The following is a 16,989-nucleotide window of genomic DNA, read 5'->3' as shown; positions in this document are numbered from 1 at the left end:
TCAGGCCTAATGAATTAAACTACATTGACTTTGATTGACTCAGTGAGGTTTTGATACCTGAAATCCGCAGTTCAGCAGTTCTGAGTACATAAGTAACATCGACATATGTAAGCCCATCATTAACGCTTTAGGCAGTGGCAGTATGTTTAGTTGTCTCTTTTTTAAGAGCCAGTCTGGAGTCCCGAATGATGAAAAAAAAATTATGATTGTTTTAATAAATTTCAGTATTTGCATAAATACTGCCTTGCCACCACACTTTCTGGGAGCTAGCTGGATGTGTGCAACCACCATATGTGCTCTTGCGAGATGAAGGACAACTGAATCACAGTGGTTAGCTTTCTCTTACCTAGCAAGGCATCTCAGCCAGATGGCAACCACAGCAGTCACTTCTCTTTGTTGGGCTCCTGTGCTGCAGATCTGCTGTGTGTTGACACCCAGCATTCACTCTACATGTGCTGTGTCTGTGTGTGTGTCTGTAGATGTGCCACAGATACTTGCCTGGCCTGATTCCCACAGGAGTATCTCACTCTTTTAATACATTTCTCTTCCTTCAGCCATCGAGAACTGCTGGTCCCAGTACACTCTTGGGTAACAGAGCCCTGGTCTTGAAGGGCCATCATCTGGGGTAGTCTCTAGGTTGGTGATTTGAGACCTTTCCTGGGGAAGCAAAAGCAAAAGAAAAAAGACATAAAATCCATATCTCTCATGGGGTATTAAGGGTATTTACCTCCAAACACAACACATGGAGCAGCTGGAAATACCCCTGTGCAGGCCCTGCCCATACTGGCATGCCAGGAAATTAAATGGGGGTAAATTGTGCTTAGTAGTCCATGTCATTTGAATTTAACACAGAGTAATGTCTTTGAACTGTACCTCTCAAATACCTCTGTGGATTTGGTCTGAAGAGACCTGCTTTGGATTTTCCACAAAGCTGATATCTGAGCACAGGTTTCAACTTGGATTTCCTGCTTCTCTCCATGAACTTCTTAATAATCAAATTACTTCTCTTTTTTACAGTTGTGGAGGGCATGCAATGACATGGGAGATTTAAAATGCTGGCAGATCATATATTTACAAACCTAATGTTATACATCCAGGACAAATATTCAAGGTTTCATTCTTTGGTAAATTCGTGCTTTGTCCTTCATCGTATGAAGAATTACCTTGCAGCATGCTGATGATGTTGGTTTGATTGCAATAATAAATTTGGGGTGTTGTTTTGCTTTTAGGGAGAAATATTGCCTTACCTTTTTTCTTCTCCTTCTCAAAGGCTGATGAATTCTTCGTTGAAGCAGTAACGCTGAAGCAGGTGAGGAGGGTGAGGATAGGGCATGATGGCAAAGGAGGAAGCAGTGGTTGGTACCTTGCCAAAGTGATAGTGAGGGAAGAAGGACAGCCAGAAAGTGAGGCTGTGGAATTCCCCTGCTACAGGTACTGGAAAAACAATGCTTGCAAATTATGCCTCTGTCTATGCATTTGCCAGACTTTGAAGAGCCTAGTTGTTGGTCCATGACTGGAATTTTCTGAGCACAGCTTAATCCTTTTTATTTATTCATTAGTTCATTTATTTTTGCTAAGCCTGAAAGCAAAGAGTGTGGTTTGGGAGGTTTGAGATACAGTTAACTCCCCTTACCAAACGAACAGCAATTTGAATGATGAACTTCTCAGCAATTAGCTCAGTAATGCAGAGAATTTACAAAAGATAAAAAACACAACCTTCCAGTACCACATCCAGTGTCACTGCACTTGTCTGCTGCAGAAACACACTCTGCAATAGGCTGGTGCTATTGCATGTGTGGAATGAGGTTCTGGTCCCTCACATGCGCATCCCATCTCTCCAGGAGCAATGGGATGCTATTTTTGTGTTGGGAGAATGCAAAATTTTTATGCTGCCATCTTGAGAGCTCCTTGCATAAGGGGAAATGCATATCATGGAGACAGAGATAGTGGAAGAGCAGAGGGCTGTAACTTACCTCTATGGGTGGGTTGTAAATGTATTCTTCTCTTCCCTAAACAATCAAGTGGCCAAAAGAAATGTGCAGTACTGAGGCTACTTGTGGGGAACAGGATGCATAATCTATTCTGGCACTGACTAGTGTCTGTTTCAACATATTGCAGCACAAACCAGAGAGAACTAAATTGAAAACATGAGAGATTAACTTCAGAGTTGTTCAGGGTCCTGTAAAGTCATGTTTGCCCTCTTGGATGTCCACCCTGTAGGGTGGACCTTCACTGAGCTCCATTTCACACCACCAAGTACCTATTCTAAAAAGTCATCTCCTGGAGGACAAGTGGAATTGTAAAACTCAAGCACAATTTTATTTTTAAACGGCAAACAAAGGTAAAGTGTCTAATCTGGTTACTTGTCTCGTGTCTTGGAAGAACTCCACTATAACAAAGGGGAGTCAGCCAAACACAAAACAGGAGACAGCCCCAGCCTCTCTGCATTGCTAAAGCCACGTCACATCAGAGAGCAAACTCACTGGGGAGGCAGCACGGAGCAGCAGATGCAATGTCATCTTGGTTGTGAAAAGCAAGCCAGTTTCTCCCTTCTCAAGGAACAAACCACCACGTAGTCATTGCTGCCTTTTGATCCATATTTAACAACCATATGTTTTACTGAGTTAAAGCAAGCAGGCTAGACAGGTTTTTCCTTGGACATGAAGTGTCCACGTGAAGAGCTGTTTTTTTCAGGCTCCTCAGAGATATTTCTGTGTCTAACTGCACCATGCAGCTGGCATATTTTAAGTGCTTCCTTTTGAATTGTCTCCTCACGTGACTGTTTAACTGGGTGTCTTCCTTCAGCTTGGAGGGATGACCCTGTTCCCCTTGGCTTCCACACCTGTGGATCAGGAATATCAGAATCCAGAAGGCATTCCCCCTCAGGCCAGGGACTGAAAAAGGAAGGAGAAAGAAAACCCAAGACCTTATCCCCAAAATATTCATGGGGTGAATTAAGGCTTGAGGTCGCCAGAGATGGAATTCCACTCTTCTTAACTTTCTAAATGTCTCTTTTCCCAAGCGGTATCAGTGTTGTTCGTGTGGCTCAGTTTGCTGTCCTTGTGCCAGCATTATCTCTTCCTCTCAGATTGAGAAGGTCACATGACTGATCACCATCAAGCACAGGGACAGCTGCTCCCTCTCTTTATCTTTGATGCCCGTGTCTCTCAGGAGACTGAGGCATCATCGCAGAGTACGGGTGTCGTCATGGAGTCTGGAGACATCTGAGGGCGAAGGTGCTCACCCACTGCATCCTCCATGGGAGGGACAAACATTTCCGTGACCTGCAGCGTTTGGATGTTCCTCTCCAGTCCTGTAGGCCAGGAACAGCTTATGTCCTTGATGCTTTGGCGGGAGCTCAGAGAGTCCTGCTTCACCTGCCTCTTCAGAGCCAAGGTGTCGAAGAAGACTTGGCCAAGAAGAGGCAATGCAAGTGAGGTTAGTTAGAGACTCCATCCAAGGGACACCAGGGAACATGCTCTTTCTGCTTGCCCAGTAGACATGTTGTTCTCACTGCCTTTATCTCCGAGACCTGACTAACTTCCACTCTTCTACACAGCAGAGTTTCATGGTCTGGAGAAATCACATTTTGCTGCTGAGTTCTTACTGAAAGCCACTCCACCGACCTTCTGCCGTTTAGCTGCTTCTGTGAGACAGCTGAAGGACAAAACGCCTCCCAGCAGAAACACATCTCAGCTGTGCAGAAAGCTTCACAGACTTCTTGCCTCTGTACAAACTAGGTTGCAGCAGCATGTGGGGAGCAGATACTCCAGCAAAGAGCTGGCTAACCAGCTTCCACTGCAACTGATGTCTTTAAGATACCCTCATAGATCTTCATTGCATAGAGCTCCCTGAAGTCTCTGTTCTTGTTATTTACATATTCATGTACACGACTGTGTTTTGCCTTTTAATTTGAAAGCTTTTTTTATGACTTTGTAGGATCATCTATTACCTAGTAATCACAAGAGCTCTATGAGAAGAACTGTCTTTGTTGTACAAAGGAGCCAGCAGAGATAAAGAGAAGCTAAGTGGATTAATTGTGAGTTTGTGTCAGATTCAGGTAGAGCATCAAGGAATAATGACTCCCAGACCTGTGCTTTCAACTCTTTTAAGGAGTTGGCTTAGAGTCAGTGATTTTTAAAGTGGTCATTTGGTCTGTGTTTGCAAGAAGTAAATGCAAGTGACTTCTCCGAGTGTTATTTGCAGAATTACAGTACATCACTTGAATGCACTGCAGCACTACTCCCCCCTTAAAACCACATAGTATTATAATATCCATGCTTTTAGGAACTGAACACTGAATCATTCAGTGGCATCACTGAACTTTGTAATACCTGATGGGGTTTAGGTGTTGTGACGATAAATATGCCTAGAAAGTTCAAAATTAAGGAGCGAACCTTTCACCCCAGAACTGGAGCCAAACTTTTTTGAAGATCAGAACTGAGTTCTTTAGGTTTCATTTTCTCCTCAAAGTGTTCTGGAAGTCCAGGAATGGACTAGCTGATGTTCCCTAAATGTCTATTTTTTATAATATTTATATCCCAGACAGAAATGAATTTTCAATCAAGTGAAGTCATGAGTTCGTGATAGGATAGAATTTTACACACTATAAATCATTATATCTCCACTGAAATCTTCAATGATATGTCATTAAATTTTTTCTAAGCATATGACCCTCACCATCCTAAATTTATTCCAGCACAAGCATAAGGGAACATCGTTAATTCCCTGAAGAACAACAGACAGATCATGAATGGGATGATGCACAAAGAGACTCCTGTGAAAGAACATTTATTCGATCAAATGCCAAAAATTTTCATCATACAAGCTAGCCAGAGAAATCTCCTTTTCTTGCCTAAAAATAAACTGAAATGTCTATCTGTTTTACACATTTTTGTATGTAGGTTATGTTTAAAGACACACACAAATACAAATGTATTTCTGAATCTAATGGACATGCTAGTCATTGCATGCAGACTGGATTTCAAATGCTATATATGATGTCATACCATATTTTTTTCAGTGCTCCCCTTCCTCTCTGATCCTCTAGAAATTCTTTCTGAAGTGCCTTTCATGTCACATTTGTGTCCTCTTTAAGTTATTGGTCATAAAATATCTCTTTAAAACCAAGTATGTGACACAGGACACAACTGCACCCTTGCAAAACCCACAGTGGCATGTGAATATAGAAACTCTGATAAAAGAGAAGATTTTGACAGGTCTTTTGCACTAGGAGTATGATGGCACTGCACTGAAAAATTCTATTTTCTGCAGCCTGATGTGTTTATAATTTGTCAATCCATTTGCGTTCTCTCTAAGACTATAAACCCCTGGTTGCAATCTGCTGCTCAGTGACACAGTGTTGGAATTACACTGAGGTAAAGTTAAGGATGTTGCTCCATGTGTTCTGAAGGGAGGGAATGCAGTGGCATTGCTCATCCAACTATTTCCTCTGTCACTAGAGTCATCTCCTTGAGAAACAGTTCTGCCATTCCTGCCTATTCTCTTGGCTGAAACAACGCAAAGAGCCTTTAGCCACTTCTGCTGATAAACCTCTCTCTTCCTCCTCTGTCCAAACCATGCTTCTTCTCTTGCCATCAGTATTTTTTCTTTATCTAGGGGTGTGTCCTCCTTTTCTGACTCGTTTTTGCCACTTATCCTCACTGCTGAAGCAGATAGCATTTGCCGTTCTGCACACAGAGATCTGTTTCTTCTGGGATGTATTTTTATCCTGCCACCCTGGTGCAAAAGCAGTTCACCCAGATACATCCCAGATATCCCTAAACCACCAGCCATGGTGAAAGTGACGGAAAACAGCAGCATGTCCACTGGCAACAGAAACAGCAGCTTGCAGGACACAAAAACCAGCAGCAGGAGTGCAGAAGTGTGCCTACCTTGTGAGCTTCTGCCTTCCTGAAGAACATGCTGAATTCAGTGGTCCTGGGGTGGTGGAGTTCAGGCTCGAGTTTTGTGGGTCCTCCCAGTTAACATCCATGTACACAGAAGCATCTTGACTTTTGGGATGGCGTGGTCCCCTAGCCACTGGATGCCTGTCCAAGGACGTGAATCCAGAGCCAGCATCAAAGGACTACATGATACAAAGGTATAAAGGACCAGTTCTCAAAGGTAAAACAAAAATCCCCCAAACCTAAAACATCAATAAAGACTTCCTTTTTTAAAGACAAGGTGGTATCTTAGCATTCTCCCCTTGCACTCTGCCCTTGCTCAGTTCTTGATGACAATTTCATTGCCGCTGTATTCCCTGCAGATTTTTCTGCTCCTCTATCCCCTTACACCTCTCAGCCTCCTCTGAGGCACACCACTGCACCATAGGGTGCTTGTGTGATCATCACATGTTCGTGTGTTCATCGCCTTCACGCTGACCACCTTGGCTTTTAGGCCTTTCCAAGCCCATCTGCACAAGGCCACCTGCTTTGCAGAGCGAAAGGGAAGAATACAGGGTAGACTGCATACCCAACCTCCTGAAGCTCAGAGGGGAGCTGGGGCTGGAGACGTGTGTCTGTGTACTGGGATTTCTGTGCACCTCTTTTGCATGAGGACATTGCTGCTCATGCTTCCAGGGCTGGCTGGCTCTGGCTCATGTTTGGTTTTCTTTCCTGGTGCCGTTTTTTGGCATGGTTTCTTTGTGCTTTTTGTTTTCCTCTGGGTGGGAGGAGAGAGGGGAGGAGACTGAAAATATAAGATTTCTTCAGATGGATAAAATGGAGTCATTTTGGTCTTCCAAAATATCTGGTTTCTTCTTTGTTCAACTGGTCATGCCTGTAAGCTTTGGTGGCTTGTTACCAGCAAGGTGCCGTAGGTTTGATCCAGCTCTCAGTGGGCATTTGTTCATGTCCTCAAATCCTTGTTAAAAGGGTCATTTTTTGGCTTCCATGAGTGCTGACTCACCATCAAAATCAAAGATGGAAACTTAAATGGAAAGTGAGCTCCTCTTCTTTTTTGGCATACGGGTCAGCCAAGGACAGTGTATGTGTCACGGTGACAACTGTGTGGGCGCCTTTAAAAAGAAAGTTTCCGGGGGGTTGTTTTTCCTCTTTGTAGTTCTGGGAATTATTATAGCCATTTAAATACCCTGCATGACCCGGCAGAGATTGCTCACTTGTCCTTTTCTCGCCCCTGCTGGTTTTAAGCAGTATTTTTAGCTGCAAAAGATGCTGCTGCAGATAGACGCGTACCTGGGAACAATGGGCACTCTGGGAATGGCTCCTGCTGTGACGGCACCACTGTGGGAAACCTGACCCTAAACAGATGCTTACAGGAATATCCTGAGTCCTGCAGCAGTCTGGGTTTGAAGTGGAAAATCAGAAACCTCTACCAGGGCCCTTGCTGCTGTCGTACAAGGGTTGCTGTATGGCACATGATGGTATTGGGGCTGGAAATCCTTTATCCCTGAGGATGAAGGAGCAGCTGTGAAGGTTGCCAGATTAGCAATTGGTTCCTCCCCACCCCCCATTTTGGGAGGGGACTTTCAGAGGGGGACTGGAGAGGGGACTTTTTGAAACAACATGTAGTGATAGGACAAGGGGAGAGTGACCTTGAGCTGAAGGTGGGTGGGTTTAGATCAGATATTAAGAAAGAAAATCTTTACTGTCAGGGTGGTGAGGCCCTGTCACAGGCTGCCCAGAGAGGTTGCAGATTCCCCTTCCTCGGAAGTGTTCAGGGCCAGGCTGGACGGGGCTTGGAGCAACCTGGTCTATGGAAGGTGTCCCTGTCCATGGCAGGGGGTAGAACAAGATGAGCTTTAAGGTCCCTTCCAACTGAAACCATTCTATGTTTCTATGATTTTCCTTTCAGAATTTTTTTCCCTTGAGATCACGTTGCAGCTTGCTTTGTGCCCAACTCTTCTTAATTAGTCTAGTTGGATCTTTAAAGCAATGTTGAGAAACACAGGAAATCCTTCCTTTTTGCTGGTGGCAGCTGCCTGCACATACCCAGCTCTGAAAATGGGAATAACGTAATTCATCCCCTTCCTGGTGGAGAAAAAAGGGGTATACACACTTATCTGTAAGGAAGGAAAAAGAGATGACAAACTAAAGTACAGAAAGACTGGAGAAAAAAAAGGGGGGTTTAGTAACCTACATGCTATAAAGGTTGCAATCAATTGTTAGTAATAAAGGCTGCAAGTCTTTCTGGTCAATGATTTCAAAAGACTGAGACTGCCTGTTCACAGGAATAATTTATGGTTATGGAGTTTGTCCTTTTCAGGCAGATGGACATCACAGCAGATGTTTATCTGCTGTGAGCAGGGCTCTCATGATCTCTCTTCTTGGAAAAATGGAGTTTTAAAGCGTGGCTGCCGTATGGTCTGGTCAAGCTCCTGCTAAGTTAGCAGAGATACAGAACCCTGTAAAAATATCTTTTTTTACTATGGTGTGGATTTGGACTGTGTGTGGAGCCAGCCTAGATTTTCAAAGGTCTAACAGGTGCTAATTATTCAGAGATAACTTACTTCTTTTTGTAAACCAGATGGCTTGACAAAAATGAGGACGATGGTCAGATTGTCCGAGAATTAGTGCCTGCTGGGGAGTCACCAATCCTAAAAAGTGAGTTCAGCTTGGAAAAAAAAGAAGGTCTAGGCTTGAGCTGTACATGCACATATTTACTTGCTTTATTCTCCTTAATAATTCTTATCAGTTCACAGTAAATCTACTGGGCATTTTTTTGCCATTCTTATGAAAGAAACTGCAGTAGGTCCCTCAGCTGGAAATGCCTCTGACTCTTAAATTCTAGTTTATGAATGGGATTAATTTGTATAATAGAGCATAATTGTAACATTATATGTGTAGAAAGAAACTTTGATTTCTAATGTTGTGATTTGTTTAAGAACTGCTTTCTTGTATAGCTTTCTCTGAAGAATCTTAAATTGCCACTGCTTTAGTAGAATAAATTCCGTCGAATAATTGTGTTCACAGAAGAAAATCACCAAAAGTATTATATTGTCCTTTTCTGGAGAACCTCTAATACTACAATTTTCTTTAGAAAATGGTGCCTACAGATCTCAGGTTGAGAAGATTTTTGTATTGTTTTAGGGGAAAAAAAAAAAAAAAGGTAAAATTTATTGAATTAAATTGTAAGTATAAAAAAGAGTTAAATATTCTCACTTGCCTAAGTGAGAATATTTAACTTGGGTAATCATCTAACAGTGAGATGGAGGCATACAGAATATTACATGCTTACTTAGTGTAAGTGTTGGATCTCTTATGTTTTGGTGACTAACTCCAAGGTGTGGTAGCTTCTCTAGCATGGCTCTAAGATGCTGGATGCATGAATGGAGGGCAAAGTCCTTCCTGTGCCTGCATCTGGAGCCTTCCTTCCCTCTGTCTTGTTTGAAGCCAGTTGCCTGGCTGAGCACTGGAAATGCCACTCACATGTCTGTGTTTTGTACGTCGATCTCGCTTCAGATGTCAGTTACCACATCAGCGTGAAGACGGGAGATATCCCTGGTGCCAGCTCAGACTCCAAAGTCTCCATCAAACTCTACGGTGAAAAAGCAGACTCCAGCAAAGAGCCTCTCTTAGTCTCTGATAATGACCTAGGCAATTATTTTGAACGTGGTCGAGTGGATGAGTTTACTTTAGATATGATGGATATTGGGAAGGTAAGAATCAACTGCAGGCGGCTTTGTGCTTCGTGCAGGTGTCTGAATTCAGAATCAAAACAACACCCAGGACTGAATGTGATGAAAGGACCTCTGACCTTTACACTGGTTATTAAGAAAAACATTTTACTTAGACTAGTACATTAGCAGTCTAGTGTACATGCTGGCATGTGAAGAGTTCTTTGCCTCTATAGTTAAATACATATATAAATTATTTATGTGAGCGCAGCGGAAGAACAGAGCGCCGGGGTGAGGAGATTGTTATACATTGAGTAGACTCTGTTGTGTGTGTAAACTCTGTGGGGTTTTTCCCTGCCCTCTTGGTTCTTGTTTGCTTTTTCAAAGATCAACCGAATACTGATTGGACACGACAACGTGGGTCTCCGGTCTGGCTGGTTCCTGGCCAGTGTCCAGATCACAGTTCCAGTCCAGGGAAGGCAGTACATGTTCCCCTGCAACCGATGGCTCGACAAAGACGAGGCTGATGGCAGGGTGGAGGTGGAAGTCTACCCGAGTGAGATTGTGCCTATTGAGAAATGTAAGAGGACGCGTGGCTGTTTTATAGCTAGGACTGAAAATGTGTTACTGCCACTCTCAAGGACACGTGTGTTAGACAAGTCTTAGACATTAAAACCAAAAAGGCCCCACCCTTACAAGCTAACATCGCTGAGGGAAGTAAATTATTTTTGTGTTTCCTCTTCTGAAAGGAAATGTTTCTGAAAGACATTACTGAGTTTTTCATCTCCATTTCCTGAGACCATATGAAAAATTTGCGCCCTGCACAGCATAACACAGCTCAGGGCAAAGTGCTTCTTCATTGCAGTATCAGTGAGCTCTGCTTTTTTTCACATTTATCTTTCCCCCTGTTTTGTTTTTTTTTGTTTTTTTTGGGTTTTTTTTACATTCATGTGCCCCGTTGCTGCACCAGACATGTCCTGTCCTGTCTGTATTACTCTATTTCATGCAAGGAAAAAGCTTTTTGATAAATATGGACCAAATCCCTACTGCCCACTTGACTTTTATCAGTTGATCCATTTTATTTTAAGGTAATGGTTAAAATATGCCTTCGGATCCTGAGAAAAGATGCAGTGTTTTTCCCTTACTCTCTGTAACTCCCTCCCTTGTATTATACTAAGGAGATCATGTAACCTCTCTGTGGCTAATAATGAAATGAAATTCCCTTTTAAGGCTCTGTTTTTCACTCCTGTGACACTGGCTTAACACTTGTAAGAGGCAAACTATTAGGTTAGTCCTCAGTGAAGACTTTTGCTATCTCACATTTAGTTTGGATAAGAGCAAATGGCTGGCTACGTAGACATTTGTTAAGACAAGGTAATTTAATTTTGAACCTGAGCCCTCAGGAATGTTGTTATCTGGGCTTCTCTTCTGATTTAATTGCTTTATTTTTGGACTAGTGATAAACTATGAGGTGTCTGTAGTTACTGGAGACATGCGGGCCGCAGGCACCAACGCCAAAGTGTTCATGCAGATTTATGGTGAGACCGGCAAAACTGAGCTGATCATCTTGGAAAACAGATCCAACAACTTTGAACGGGGAGCCACAGATATCTTCAAGGTATGGTGAAGGCTGTCGCTGCCACTTCTAAGAGGGGAAAGAAAGGACCAGCCAAAACTGAGACATCAATAGAATAATTGGCCCAGTCGTATAAAAAATTTTTTTTAAGAAAATTGCGTGTCTGATGGTATGTGCTGTCCTCTATCCGTATTTTTTGGAGCTTTTGTATTTCTTTTGTGAGGTTTTGTGTTTTGTGGAGGGGCTTTCATCTTCTGAGAGGTACCATTGAAGTCTAATAACAGCGTTTGTTTACATTTACTTCCAAAGGTGGTACTCATGTTAGATCTCGAAAGACCTTAAACTTACACTTTGGGCTTGACCACATGTTATTGTCCCATTTCAGTGTCTAGCCAGGGAAAGAAACCCCACATCTGTATAAGAATATAAGGAATCCTAGCTTTGGCTGTGGTCGCACATGCCATTAACCACAGGTACATGTGCCAGCCCTGCAGGGGTTTGCAGCCGTAATTTCTGTGAACGTGTGAGAGCCCTGTGGATTTTTCTGCCTGTAGCACTGTTCCAGGGAGTCACAGTGAGGTGTACAGCACATTCCTCCAGCTATCAGAATGGTCAGAATTTAGGTTTTATACTTGTTATGCCCCAGTCCACTCAGCAGGTGTAGGGGAAGGTTGTTTGATTTACTCTGTTAGGTGTGTGGGAGAAACAACAAAATTCTCAGGAGGCTCAATAACAAACTTTTACTTGCAAACTTTAGAACATTAAGGTAAAATAAGGTACTTGGCAAGCTTTAAAATGTGGCCACTTCAATTATTATTATCTATAGAAATGCAACAATATGAAAGCATAAAAATAACGCTTAAGAAAGCATATAAGGGAAAAGAAGGAAAGAGAAAGAAAGGATAAGAGTAGAAAGGTATAGAGTCACTACCCATGGGTTCAGTGACAAGACTTGATTGTTGCAGTTTCTGTGTCCATTGGTCAAAGTGATGGCCACAGTCTTGATCCCTCGAGGGTGGGGGAAGCCCAAACACAAACTTCAGTGAGTTAACAAATGCTCAGGCTAAGTGGGAATGCCCAGGTACCTCCCCTGGGCTGGGGAATTTTACACTGTATGATGTAACCCCGTGGATCATGGGGCTCTTTGGGGGTCTTTGGTGGTTCATGACCCCTTCTAAGACATGACAGCTGCCTTTCCCCTCACCGTAGTTGAGCCAATTATGCTGCATCAGAAGGGATGAAAAACTTCAGGTGGTAGGTCTACTCTCCTGGAACTTCCCCATAGAGGAGTTTCCACATCTGAGCCACTTGTGTAAGGGAGGACACTGGCATGACAAAAAGTACTATCCCAACCTCTCAGGATCTGCTTCTTGTCAGCCCCTTCCCTTACCTGGCTGAAAACCCGACTTGCAGCCTCTGGTGATGGGTGTGCACTCACTCTGCACCTGGGCAGCACCCTGGGATTGTCTGAGCCATTAACAATTAACATTTCAGTCTCACACCACTTTCTGAGCAGCTCAGCAGAGTATTTGCAGGGGTGAGAAGCCTCAGACATAATTCAGGTGGGTGAGCCAGGACCTGGCTAATCCAGCCAGAGGTCCTGTGCTGATGAGGCTGAGCAGCAGGTTTGGATCACAACATGGGCAGGCATCCCCTCCCTTTTGGACCAGCATCCTCTTCTGCCTTGTGAGCTTGGGTTTTCTGCCCAGATAAACAAAGATGTGGGGGGAAGGAATAGTCTTAGCTCTTGCTTGGGGTCAGGACATGTCAGAGCCACATGCTTCTGTATTGAAGGGGAGACCAACATCTGGACAGTAAAATGCAGAGTCCAGATGGAAGCAGGATTTAAGGCACATCTGTCACATGTGCTCACAGCACAAGGCTCAGCACAGTGGTACCTACATCTTCCTTTGAATTTGCAGTCCCACAGAGGCTGGGTCCATCTCATCACAGCTAAACTTAGAGCTAACTGCTGAAGCTCCCCCAAATCATCAAGACTGGGGTATTCTTCCTGCTGTCACTGGCCAAATGGAGGTGCCTTTATCCACAGTTTCACCAGGTTTTTAATGTGTATTTTTTAGATCAGTTCACCTCCTCCTTTCTTGCTTTACAGAATGGAGTAGCTGATATTTATCCATTTTTAATGAATTCTTTGGGATTTAAAATGACTACTACCTTATAAATGTTTGCTTTTTTAAAACTCTCTATAATTTTAAGATTAGGTTTCTCTGATTTTAAAGGAAATAAGCTTTCAAAAATTTATGAGTAAAAGCTATTAGCCAGTATCAGATTTATAATAAAGCCATATGTACAGTGTTCTGTTTACATAGCCGTGTTTATATCCCCTCTCAGATATTCATTGCTAGATTTGAAAGTTATACCCATTTTCTGTAATTTTTTTTATAAGTGCACAAGGCAGAAGCTCTGAAGCATAAATAGACAGATCCTTCATCTCCTTCATGGTATGAATATCTACAAAAGATATGGGCAAAAATAAGATTCTGTGAGCTCCATGCTAATAGGAAAGGCTATCAGTCATGGACAAGGCATGCAGGATGATCACAGCAAATCTAAGGGTAAAGCCATGTAAGGAAATACACATTCTTTATGTCAGGACAGCTGGATCAATTTTGGTTTTCTGATAAGCATCTTGTGGGCAATTGATTTTGTTTTAATCTACAAAACGCTTCTAGACTAAAACCTTACATGCCTAATTCCAGATTTCAGCCTGAAGCAAATGTTTGCAAGTTTTATAACATGATCAGTGCCTAACAGCATAAGCAATCATCAGAAACAAGTCACTGGTTGTTGAAGGATTGTGTGGAGTAAAATCTTCTATCCAACTTCATTAGGTAGTAATCTGGACAGATAATCTAAACCAAGAAGGTTTTGTGTCTGCTGTACTGACTAGAGAGATGTAAATCTTCTTACTGATCAGCCTTCTGCCACTGATGCACTGTAACCAATAGTAGTTGTATCCTCTCTGCACGCTAGCAAAGTGAGGAAATGCTTCTCTAATTTTCTGGATGAGAAGGAAGAAGAAGGTCAGTCCAAACCCACGCTCTGTGTCAGAGATCAGGTTGTCTAAGTTAGCTGCCTTTTCACCATGCCATTATTGCTTCTTGCTGGGTTCCTGTTCTGTGCTAAATGTAAAATATATCTTATTATGAATTTTGAAAGGCCTCATGCACTGAGAATCTGTGAAAACCTAGTATGATATTTTGGCATTTTCACCTTTAATGACAGCATAGAGAGTAAGGGGGAAGTAGAGACCCAAATAAATATGGATTCATCTTCTACCCTCACCATGATTGCTCTGAATGTCTCCAGCTCAGTCTGTTCACATGAGATTTGGTAATGGAAGATATGAAATGGTAAAGCAGGAAGGAAAAACTAATGCCAAACTTCCATAAAAAATTGTTCTTACCCTTGCTGAGATATTTTGGGTGCTGGAGGCCGCGCTCCCCATTTTTAAGGATGTGCTTTATGAAATTGAGATGTCTTATGTCTTCCTGGGTGACGACTTTCCCTTGGTGACAGAGGGAGGCTGCAGATGTTGGCAAGATCTACAAGATTCGGATAGGCCATGACGGGACGGGCATTGGGGATGGCTGGTTCCTGGAAAGCGTCACTCTGAAGCGGCTGAAGGGAAAGCAGCCTGATAAAAAGAAGAAGACGAAGAAAAAGAAGTCTGACGAGGAGGAGGAGGAAGAGGCCAAGGTGGAAGAAGGAATGGATGTCTACACGTTTGTGGCTCACCGCTGGTTGGCTAGAGACGAGGGGGATAAGGAGCTCGTGGTGGAGCTGGTGCCTGACGGGGAATCTGACCTGGAGGGTAAATATCAGGGGGAATGTGTGTTTGTGTGTGTGTTTGCGTGTGTGTGTGTCTGTATCCAGCACCTGCACGAAACATGATAACCACACTGCAGTGCTTGGCAGAACCATTTATGCCCCATTCAACTATACCACTGCCCCAAGCCTGCAGAGCAGCTTACCCTGTGCTTTGCTTGATCAGCACTGGAGAGGAAGAGGATGGTGGTTATACTAAGGCAGAGTATGGAGGAGACAGTCTGAAGCTGGAATTCTATAAGATTCTCAAAGGATTGTCTGGGGCACTGGAGCCAAGAGTTCCACAGGTTGCCACTCTGGCTGGGAGTCTAGCAAGCTGTGCCTGTTGTTATGGATGGAGGAAGATGGAGCTGCTCATGTTTTAAGATAGATGCAAACGAACTCCAGGCAAAACCTTTTTTTTTTTTGCTGGCATTCTGGGGTTACGTGCTTTCAGGGTGAGCCACGGATCTGATGAAGTATGGCCATCTCTGGGCTCCTCCTGATCTGCCTTTGCAATTTTACTTGCAGAGAATACGTATGAGGTCCGCGTTCTCACTGGGACTGTGTGGGGGGCTGGGACGGATGCTAATGTCTTCTTGAACATCTATGGCTTAGAGAGAGGAGACACGGGTGAGCGCCAGCTGAAAAGGTCGAATAACCTCAACAAGTTTGAAAAAGGACAGGTAATGCATGAACTCAACTCACTCAAGCGAGCAGAAGGCTGGCAGAGCTCTCTCAGTTATCACGCTGGCCATTCAATACAGCCGCTTCTCTGCAAGCCTTGTCTTCTTTCAGCTTAAAGCTCAGACATGTTTTATTTCTGGAATATGTAAAGCAGAATTCCTCAAAACGTTTTCCAGGGGAAGTTCATTTGAATAATAAGCTGAACAACCAATTCCCCACTGGAGCCACCTTTTGCATCTGGTTCCTGTAAGCATTCTGGTAATAATGCTTCCTCCCAGGAATACTTGAAAACCACAAACTTTAAATTAATATTGGAGAGTGTTTGTGAGGCAGCTCAAGTATGTAGGTATTTAGATTACAAATACTATTCCAAATGTTCCACTCAACCAGTCAGGGAATAAAAACAATATTACATGGTGTGCTGTAATTACATTATAATCCAATCCAATTAAAGAAGATCTCTAGTAGATTGAATATTTGCCTTAAAAAAAGTTTATGAACAATTAACAAGCTACTATTATAACCAGGAGTTTTTCAAGAAATAATTTTGAATAACTAAAAAAAAAAAAAAAAAAAGGAAACAAAAAGCAGCTGTGGAAAAACTTACAATCACCAAAAAAAAAAAAAAAAGAGCCTAAGGTTGTTAAATAAGCTGTTAGCTGTGATTTATGAGCTTGGCACTGGTGAAACTGCAACCTGCACATGGTTCTTCATTCAGTGGGAAGAGCTCCAAGCTGCAAATGTAATGCTCTGTACTCCTGGGAGTACAAACCCGAGGTCTACCAACATATTAATCACATTAAGATGTTTAAAGTGTTATGATAACAAGGGCCATCCTGTCACACTAACACAGTTAATAAATGAACCTCTTGGTTGTGGCAAGTGACAGAGGGAGGATATTCTGTGTTTTGAAATAAAGCATATGGGCTGTATTTTGGGGCCGCCCTGTGCAGAGCCAGGGGCTGGACTCAGTGATTCTTGTGGGTCTCTTCCAACTGTGGATATTCTATGACTCTACACAGAGGTGAACAGGAGAATTTCTGTGGAGCCAATATGTTTGTGTTCAGTTCCAGTTTCAATCTGTGGGAAAATACCAAGCCTGAAAGGGAGATGATATTTAGGAGAGATGAGTTAAACCTAGAGGAAGCTGAAACTGGGGTGAGGTAAAGAGAGGAGGGAAGGGTTGGGCACTCCATGGCTGCTCCACGAAGGAGCCAAGCACGTGTTAATGGGAGACCTCACAGCTCTGTAGTTATTTTTGTACACACACCCAAAGAGTACCAGAAGAACTTACAAATAGCTATTTTTTAATGGGGAAAAG

General features: G+C 43.0%; 1 protein-coding gene across 1 annotated transcript in view; it reads left to right on the top strand.

The window, feature by feature from the left end:
* The window catches only part of LOXHD1 (lipoxygenase homology PLAT domains 1), a 150,161-nt gene that overhangs the window by 61,083 nt on the left and 72,089 nt on the right, over positions 1 to 16,989 (top strand). The window contains exons 14-20 of the mRNA XM_050329855.1: positions 1,271 to 1,431; positions 8,488 to 8,564; positions 9,423 to 9,619; positions 9,965 to 10,157; positions 11,035 to 11,195; positions 14,694 to 14,988; positions 15,513 to 15,667. Coding sequence (XP_050185812.1) covers positions 1,271 to 1,431; positions 8,488 to 8,564; positions 9,423 to 9,619; positions 9,965 to 10,157; positions 11,035 to 11,195; positions 14,694 to 14,988; positions 15,513 to 15,667 — 1,239 coding nt within the window. The remainder of the gene's footprint in view (positions 1 to 1,270; positions 1,432 to 8,487; positions 8,565 to 9,422; positions 9,620 to 9,964; positions 10,158 to 11,034; positions 11,196 to 14,693; positions 14,989 to 15,512; positions 15,668 to 16,989) is intronic.

The sequence above is a fragment of the Myiozetetes cayanensis genome, unplaced genomic scaffold (assembly GCF_022539395.1).
Source record: "Myiozetetes cayanensis isolate MyiCay16 unplaced genomic scaffold, myiCay2020 scf4, whole genome shotgun sequence".
Lineage (NCBI taxonomy): Eukaryota > Metazoa > Chordata > Aves > Passeriformes > Tyrannidae > Myiozetetes > Myiozetetes cayanensis.
The sequence above is the reverse complement of the archived record's forward strand: the minus strand, read 5'-3'. Positions and strand labels throughout refer to the sequence as shown.